General features: G+C 34.8%; 1 protein-coding gene and 1 non-coding gene across 2 annotated transcripts in view; both read left to right on the top strand.

Annotated features, from left to right (window-relative positions):
- LOC115974006 (phospholipase D delta-like) overlaps positions 1–6,416 on the top strand; it is an 8,869-nt gene extending 2,453 nt beyond the window's left edge. Inside the window, exons 4-12 of the mRNA XM_031094237.1 lie at positions 306–422; positions 576–785; positions 2,086–2,355; positions 2,451–2,519; positions 2,683–2,830; positions 3,683–3,831; positions 4,652–4,825; positions 5,343–5,540; positions 5,834–6,416. Coding sequence (XP_030950097.1) covers positions 306–422; positions 576–785; positions 2,086–2,355; positions 2,451–2,519; positions 2,683–2,830; positions 3,683–3,831; positions 4,652–4,825; positions 5,343–5,540; positions 5,834–6,127 — 1,629 coding nt within the window. The 3' untranslated portion in view covers positions 6,128–6,416. The remainder of the gene's footprint in view (positions 1–305; positions 423–575; positions 786–2,085; positions 2,356–2,450; positions 2,520–2,682; positions 2,831–3,682; positions 3,832–4,651; positions 4,826–5,342; positions 5,541–5,833) is intronic.
- A 2,913-nt stretch (positions 6,417–9,329) lies between these two features.
- Positions 9,330–9,403, top strand: TRNAR-UCG. Its single transcript has one exon. It is a non-coding gene; the product is annotated as a tRNA-Arg (tRNA).
- Positions 9,404–9,406: the final 3 nt, after the last annotated feature.

The following is a 9,406-nucleotide window of genomic DNA, read 5'->3' as shown; positions in this document are numbered from 1 at the left end:
AAAAAAAAAGGAAATTAAAATTAGGAAAGACAAGAAAGATTCTGCTAGAAAGCTAGTAAAGTCGACCTTTAGATGGAGTAACGTTTTGAAGTTCAATAGATGCATTTTATTCTCTCAGAAAAGCCACACGAGATACAAAAAAAGTTAATTTACAGGATATCTGATGCCCTCATGAGATACAAAAAAAAGTTTATTTACAGGATATCTGATACCCTTCTTCCTTCAAGAAGTTGCTAAACATGCTCATGGATGCATAACCATTTTTATACACAATTCTCCTTGATTAATGATAGGCCTGAATGCAGGAAGGTGTCATGCAGACCCATGATGAAGAAACTAAAAAGTTTTTCAAACACTCCAGTGTCCATTGTGTGCTGGCTCCTCGTTATGCGAGCAATAAGCTTAGTATTTTCAAGCAACAGGTATGGAACTTCTGTATATGAAATTTAACTATGTCATAATTTAATTGCTACTTTGACTTATCTCTGGCATAATCAGTGAATGACAATATGTTGATTATCAGTCATATATTCCATTCCATTCCATTAAACAATTTCATTCACTGATTTGAATAGAATCTTCTAGTCCAGGTGGTGGGAACCCTTTTCACACATCATCAGAAGTGCGTAGTTCTTGACACTCAAGCTTCTGGAAACAACCGAAAAATAACTGCTTTTATTGGTGGTTTGGATTTGTGTGATGGCAGATATGATACTCCTGAGCACAGGCTTTTCGGTGATCTTGACACTGTCTTTAAAAATGATTTTCATAATCCTACATTTCCAGTAAGTGGATAGTATGTATCTTTAAAACCCTTTGTATAGCTGATTTAACATCTAATTCATGGTTATTTATATTTGAATGATGCCAGCACTGTAAATATAAATGATCTTGATACTACTCAAAATATATGGGAGTTGTAAGGAGTAAGGAAGGATGATAGCTTAAAAGTGCCTGAGCCACCCTAAGAGTTGACATACTCCTTTAGGGCTCAGCTTGAGGCTTGAATTTATGAGCTTCATCCACTCATCTCCCTCTATTAATTTTTTTTAGCCAGAAGAAAAAAAAGCAAAGACTCCAGCATTATCCTAAGTTCAAGTGCCATAGAGATTAATATTTCTCTAGCAACTTTGTTGCCATGTGACAATGAGGCAAAGATTGAAGATAGAAAGGAGAGAAAGAGTGCTAGGACAACAAAGGAAACAAGAGAAAGGATGCCTAATTAGATTCTCGTGTGCTAAAATTATGGTTAAATAATGAAATTCACCATTTCCGAACAATTTAAGCTTTTAGGACAATCGGTAATTTATCACTATATTAGAGTAGGTGTCCCAAGTTCAAATCTTGTCTCCACTCTACTTTCCATTTCAAAGTTAAAAATCTCACGTGTTGGACCCCCTCTTATTAATGAGGAGTTTAAGCCCACACGTGAGGGGTAGTGTTAGAATTATGGTTAAAGGATTAAATTCACCTTTTTCTAGCAGTTTAATCTTTTGGCACAATTGGTAATTTATCATTGTGAATATTAAAAATTTTATTTATAGCTTTGAAACAATGACCAGGCTACTCTTAAGACACTTGATTAATAAATAATTCATGTATATTTTTATGAATATACATATTTCTAATTACTTTACAAGTAAAAATTTAGATGATATGCAGACTCACATCATTTATCTGAGTTTCAATTATATATCCAGTTTTGCAAGAGCTTGTTGTCTCCTAGTCTACTGGTAATTTTGTGAATGCTTAAGAACATGGCTGACAGCAGTGGCGCTAGATGCCAGCCTATGTACTCAAAATAGTAACTGTGCGGTTCAAATTGAGCTAGTGGATCTGTATTGTGGTTATTCTTTGTATCATCTTCTCTTTAGGTGAAAAAATGTAATGTAGTATAGATGTGTAAACAGAATACCTTTTTTCTGCTAATGATTTGCTGCCAACATGCATCTTTTAGTAATCAAATTTAATATATTGTCATGATTTTTTTTTCATGAGGATCAAAATTGTAGATAATAGCTTTAAAAAGTAGTGTCCAGTATGCAATATATAGTTTGTTATCTGAATTCCTGGCAATATTTACAGTCTTGTGTCAATGGCCCAAGGCAACCATGGCATGATTTACATTGTAAAATCGAGGGTCCTGCTGCATATGATATATTGACAAATTTTGAACAAAGATGGAGGAAAACAAAATGGCGCGACTTCAGGCTCAAAAAGGTGACTAAATGGCATGACGATTCTTTAATAAAGATAGACCGGCTCTCATGGATGGTCACTCCCTCTTCTGGTCCTGATGGTGATCATAATGTCCGTGTTAGTGACGAAAAAGATCCTGAGAATTGGCATGTGCAGGTAGGGAGGACAATGCTTCAAATTATTTATTTGCACCAGCCCCTCTAATATGAGATCCTGCATAAGTTGTGAGTACTGTTACTTCTCCTTGATAGGTATTCCGATCCATTGATTCAGGGTCTGTGAAGGGATTTCCAAAGGGTGTTCACGAAGCTGAGGCTCAGGTTAGAACCAGGCTTATTTGATGCTACTTATGGCATATGGAGTTCAATATCTATAAATTATTTTCAACCTGGTTAACATTTAATTTGCTTCAAAGTGAAACTGAAAAGAAAAGGGAAAAATCTTTGTTAGTTAATTGCACTTCTGTCTCTTGTTTTCTTGCAGAAACTTGTCTGTGCAAAGAACTTGAAAGTAGATAAGAGCATACATGCTGCATATGTGAAAGCAATAAGATCAGCACAGCATTTTATATACATAGAGAACCAGTATTTTATTGGGTCATCGTATTATTGGCCTTCATACAAAAATGCAGGTATATTGAGCACTGGGTCTTCAATGTTTTCATCATCTTGATAATTCTAATTACTAACTTCCTTCTTGATGCATTATTTTGACATTCTTAATACCCAAATTTTGATCTAATGAATAACATTTTGAAGTTTATTAATATTGTGGTTTACTATGAAGTCTGATTATGTATTTCAGCCTTATGATCCCATCAAATAAGATTGTGAAACTGATTGGATTGATTATACATACATATAACTGTCCTCAACACTGTCATGTTTGTTGGTTCTTGGTCCTGTGAGATTTGGGCTTGTGCGCAAACAATACTATCAACTATTAGGTCCTTGATTGGCTAATGGCTACATAGGTCCCATTTCTTTCAGAATAATAAATATACAATGAGATTTTTTTACTGCAATCTACTCAAAAGTTGAAATGCTTCTGGAATACATTTATGCTTATGTATCTAGGTAACTATTTGTATATTCCATTATCTATTAGCTGAAATGGATAATATGAATCCAAATTGCATCAGTAATGTCTGCAATAGCTCATCATTAATCTATCTATGTCTGCTTCCAGGTTGATTATTAACAAATAACGAGGTTTGACAATCCAATATTATTTTGTTAGGTTTTTCCTTGTTTTTATTTTTCCTGATTCTTTCTTTATTTCAACATGAGGTTGACTTTGTATATTGCCTGCTTTTTTTCTGAGGACACTATACCTGGATGCCTCTTAGCATCTGTCACTTTTATGTCGATGGCCATAAAATTGTCCATTTCAATTTGCTTTTCTATGTATATGCAATAATAATATATATAAATGCATATATATAGACACATACGTGCCTTTCAGATTTTAATTATATACACAGGTGCAGACAACTTGATTCCTATGGAATTGGCCTTGAAAATTGCCAGCAAAATCAGTGCAAATGAAAGTTTTGCTGTATATATAGTGATACCATTGTGGCCAGAGGGTGTCCCAACTAGTGCTTCTGTGCAGGAAATTTTATTCTGGCAGGTTAGACCAATCTATCATTTGTGTGACTTGTAACAGCAAATCTGCACATTGACTTCTCTGTTTAACCGCACGCTGGGGGGGGGGACCTTTTACAGTTAGTATGGCTGTTTGTTGCTTTATCCTTTCTGTGTATAGTTAGTTTAGGATATAATGAACATCCAAGATTGGTTTTTCCATAAATTACTTATTTATCTGTTGTTGCCATCTTAATATGATGGTGAGATGGTATGGCTTGAGCTCCTGCCATTTTCACTGACAACTTTGGAGGTTGACTTATAAATCTTACTCTTGAGCAAATTCAAAAGTACAAAAGCCTAAAAAGCCTACCTCAGTTCAAGTGACCTCAACTGTGGTTTTAAACCCCTACGTTTATCCACAAATTATCCAACCTTCTAGTCTGACTGAAGATTCACCCAAAAAAATAGCTTCAAAATTTGCCTAATGCTTCTTTGGGTTGGCTGCAGATATTTTATAATATTGAATTGCAACTTTTGATTGGGGAAGATGCTTTTGCCGAGTTTATGACATGAAAAGAGCTAATGATTAATATGTGCTTTTTTAACCTCAATATGTCCACTGACCTATTAACGTATGGCTTTCATCAACCTATAAAATGTAGAAAAGAGACAGAGGGTAGGAGAGAGCGATTTTTTATTGGTATTTCAGATGTGATAATTATCTTTGATCTGTATTTGATTTTATTTTTCCTCCACATTGTCGTCATCTACTTAATGGTGATGAATGCTTTTAAATATCATGCTGACATACTATGATACTAAACACCTATATATGATTTCTAGTCAAATTCAAATGAGTGCAGGGACAAACAATGGCGATGATGTACAAGATTGTTGCACAGGCCCTTGAAAAAGCAGGCCTTTCTGATCAATATCATCCACGGGATTATTTGAATTTTTACTGTCTTGGTAAGCGTGAAGCTTCATCTTCGGGAAGTTCATCTCAGAGGAATCAAGAAACTGAAAACCATGCATTGGTATGCTATTTATTTATTCTGTATACTACTAATAAGGTTGCTATTGCTTTTTATATCACACTTTAAACATCTCCTGATGACTTTTATTTCAAAAAGTACGTCACTTAGCCATGAAAATTAAATGTGCATGGTTGGATAAACAGTAGTACAGTGGTCTGAAGTATGTCAGTGATTTACTATTTTATTTTAAGTTCCTTGGTATGCTAAGGTAAATTAGTAATGTACTGGATGTGTTGGTGAATAACACTAAAATTTTATTCAACTCTGTTTACTACATTAGCCTTACAAACAAACATGTTAACTTTTTGAACACAACACAAAAATGTAATTAAGAAATTTATTTATTTCGTTGTTGATATGCCACCAATCACATTCATTGTCACGACAGTTTGTTAGGTTTTGTAGTAAAAGTGATGGTAACTTTAGCATTGTCCTTACCAAAATGTGTATTCAATTATGAGACTGCTTATACACGCGTGATAACTTGTAGAAATGTATTCTTTTTCTTCCTTAACAGGCAGCAGCTCAAAAGTTTGGTCGTTTTATGATTTATGTACATGCTAAAGGTATGATAGTTGATGATGAATATATAATCATGGGATCTGCAAACATTAACCAGAGATCCCTGGATGGTTCAAGGGACACAGAAATTGCTATGGGTGCTTACCAACCAAACTACACATGGGCAGGAAAGAATTCTCATCCACACGGCCAGGTTGAAACTTCAACTTTTCTTTTCACCTGATAATTTATTTAGTTACCTCTAATTTTTTCTTATTTCTTTTAGCAGTTTCTGATAATGAAAAAAATTGTTTAGTGAATGTATAAGGAAGAGAAAGTACTGAAGTACAATAGTACAAGGGTAATTTAGTGTATTGATACACTAAATCTAGACAGCTAGTCTTGGGTCTACGGTATTCTAACAAGCTCCATTTTTATCATAGTTCTAGTCACATGCATGTATGTCTCTTCATTTTTATTCATTGCAACAACTTCAATTGGATGCAGGTATACGGCTATCGAATGTCTCTATGGGCTGAACACCTTTGCGAACTTGAGGATACCTTTCATGAACCACAAAGCATTGAATGTGTTAGGCATGTCAATAAAATCGCCACATATAATTGGGAAGCATTTGTGGCTGAGGAGGAGAAGGAGATGAAGGGAAATTTAATGTTGTATCCAATTCAGGTCAGCAGAGATGGAAACGTCAATTCATTGAGTGGTAATGAATCCTTCCCTGATGTTGGTGGTAAAATACTTGGAGCCCCCACCAATCTTCCAGATGTATTAACCACTTAACTAGTTAATTTAAGCCTGGAAATGAAGTCAATGATATATAAGTTTGAATAATTCTAAATACCCCCATACACTCAAAGAATAGAGAGGGATGATGATCAAATTTTGATCTACAATGCTGTTGGTTTTAACTTTTCGTCCCTAATGCACAAAACTCCACTTCTACGGTTATGGGAAAGATGATTGATACGCAGCCTTACCACAAATTGTTTTTGGAAAGGTTGATTCCTGGGATGGTTTTAACATGTAAAGTATATATTTGTGCAGTCCATAAAGGACAATGAGGCCTTTTTTTTTTTTTGGTAAAATTACAGTTTGAGGAACTTTTGAACTGTCTGACTGATTATTGAGAAATGGGGCTACAAAATGTCCCTTTGTTGAGTTGTAGAGGCTCCTCATTACAGTTATAATCTTTCAGCTGTATATTTCATTGAGGTTCCAATGGAAACTATTTTTTTGTTTCTACTTGATAATGAAGGTTCTCTTGAAATATTGGGAAATGACGCAGGCTAATTTTATTATTATTATTTTTTTTTTTCATTTATAAGTTATGTAGATGTGTGTTTTTTGCAATATTTTTCCTTAGTTGGCACTAGTCTATTACTTAAGCAAATAATATGATATCATTGGCGTTAAAATAAATGTGCAGAGGTGCCTCTATCGTCTAAGAGTTGTAACAAATTTAGAGTTTGGTACTCTTTTGCTTGTATTTTAGTGTTTTGGATGAATTAGGTGTCACATAGAATATATATACACACACACATATCTGTCATGGATTAATTTATTGAGGATTTATATTTTATAATCAACCTCAAAATTTATGAGACTATAGTTTGGTTTTTGTTGCTATTGGTGATGATAGAAAATTTGAAATTAACAATTGGCATAGATTTTTTCAGCAAAAACAACATTGGCATGGGTTCCTGCACTAATTTTTTGCTTACAAATATGAGGTATTGCTAATTACAATCCACTTCTTGAATGGGGCTTTGGCAACTTGTCCAAGATGCCTATGCTTCATCATCGGGCTAAGAGCCTAAGACACATCCAAACATTTTTTTTTCTTTTTTCTTTTTTTTTTGAGATACATAGACAACGAGAGAGAGGGAGGTGAGGTTTGAACCACAAACGTGGTACACTAGAGATCATAATCTACATTCCTCTCTAACATATGTGAAATTAGTGTACCTTCCTAGATACCATGCCAAAATTGTACCAAGTACCAACAATTACAAAAGCCAATGATGATGATAGAGCTCCATTCAAACTAGAAATTAAATTAGTGGATAATGCTTGTATAAAAATTATGATGAATTCTTTCAAAGGCAATGTGACCTAAAAATAAATATAAAATGAACAATAATATATTAAAGGGCCAAGCCTTGGAGAGGTTCACTTCATTTTTTTCATGTTTTATAAATGTGAATATTTTATTAAAGGAGCAAAATAATACATCTCTTTCTTAAGCCTCCATGATAGCAGGAGGAAGTGATACACAGTTACAAAAACATGAGATATTTGAATACAAGACATACATGCTTAGTTCGTGAGTTAAAGAGTTAGCATCCCTTTCAATCCAACAAAAACAACAACCCACAAAAGAATTAGCCAAGACTAATCCATCATTCATCAGTGGCTGAATCTTCTAACATGCCTCCTTCAAATTCTTATTTATGGCATCAACACAGACCTTAAAATCACCCTCGACAATTATAATTTGGAACTTTTCATCTCTAAAGCAAAACTGGGAGTCTGGGACTACTAACCATTATACTTTTAGCCCACACCTTTAAAATATCTCCATTTCCATCCCGGGCTAGCTACCACAGCTACAGACTCCTTCTCATTTGAACACATTGCATCAACATTTAATTTCATCACCTATTTGGTGGAACCTTCCAGCAAGTCACAGCTTGTCTTGGACTGAGCTGCAAGAATGTTTGCAAGAATGTTCTCCTTAAACATTCTTTCTATTCTAAGCTGTGGAGCTCAACAAGTAGGCTCATCTGCCCATCATTGTGCACTACTTTGTTTCTCAATGACCACATTGTCTCCAATATAAGTGCCATGTATAGCATGCCCTTTTACAATTGTCTTCTTGGCATTTTTTATAGGGTCCCTCCTCATCCAGTCTTTTTTTTTTTACCTTGTATTTGCTCCTCAATACGCCCATACACATGCTTTCTCTCTAGGAAGCTACCATCGAAGCTAGTTTAGCAAGTAATGCTTTATTAATAGAAGTCCTTCGCTTCTTTGAATCCCAGACCGCCATCACTCATCGATTGGTAGAGATAGTCCATGATTTCCAAGCCAAATGCTTGACGTTAGGCTTGTTTGGATTCCACCAAAAGGAGAGGTTCGCTTCATAAATTAAAGAAAAAATAAAATAATAATAATAATAATGAGAAGGAGAAGAAGGGATGGAGATAACACTAGTCTATACTCTATAATTCTATATCTAAAAAGAAAAGAGAAAAAGGGTTTTTTTTTTTTTTTCTTTTCTTTTTAGTTTGCTTTTAGCATGATTTTACTAACAATTTCGTAAGTTACAAGTTTTGCAAACATATTAGTCAAATAGCATCTCGAGTCTTGGAGACTCAAGTTTCAAGAGGTGACAAATCTAATGTGAATAAAAAATCCACATGAAACTTATGTCAAAGGGAAATTTTTTTTCACAAAGGCAATGAAAAGAAGAGAGGCAATGTCTCCCAATACGACGTGTTCCACCACTAAATTTAACATACATACTAATAAATTTGATTTCTCAATACGTGTCCCACAATTTAATCTGATATACCAAGTAGCATCATCACCAAGTAGAAATAACATCAAATCAATAGCTAAAGGTTTGTCCTGACACCAAATTGCCACTATTTGGGACTTGAGCTCAAGATTGCCACTACTTAGTGTTGCAAATCAAATCAATACTTCTAAGTAGTGGCAATTTGATGGAGCTAGAGATGCTACTTAACTAATATGTTTGCAAAACTTGTCACATAATGAAATTGTTAGTAAAATTGTGCTAAAAGACCCCCCCCCAAGCTCACACACACACACACACACACACACACACACACACAAAAACCCGGAAAAAGAAAGGGTAGAGTAGGACATATAAGCTCTTCTTGAAAATGTAGGAATGAGTAAGGGAAAAGAAGTGAAATGCTGCTATATATAAAATATATCTCAGTCTTGTTCACACCAGGACCGCATAGCGCAGTGGATTAGCGCGTCTGACTTCGGATCAGAAGGTCGTGGGTTCGACTCCCACTGTGGTCGACA

The sequence above is a fragment of the Quercus lobata genome, chromosome 2 (assembly GCF_001633185.2).
Source record: "Quercus lobata isolate SW786 chromosome 2, ValleyOak3.0 Primary Assembly, whole genome shotgun sequence".
NCBI lineage: Eukaryota > Viridiplantae > Streptophyta > Magnoliopsida > Fagales > Fagaceae > Quercus > Quercus lobata.
This window is presented reverse-complemented; position numbering and strand designations above follow the sequence as displayed.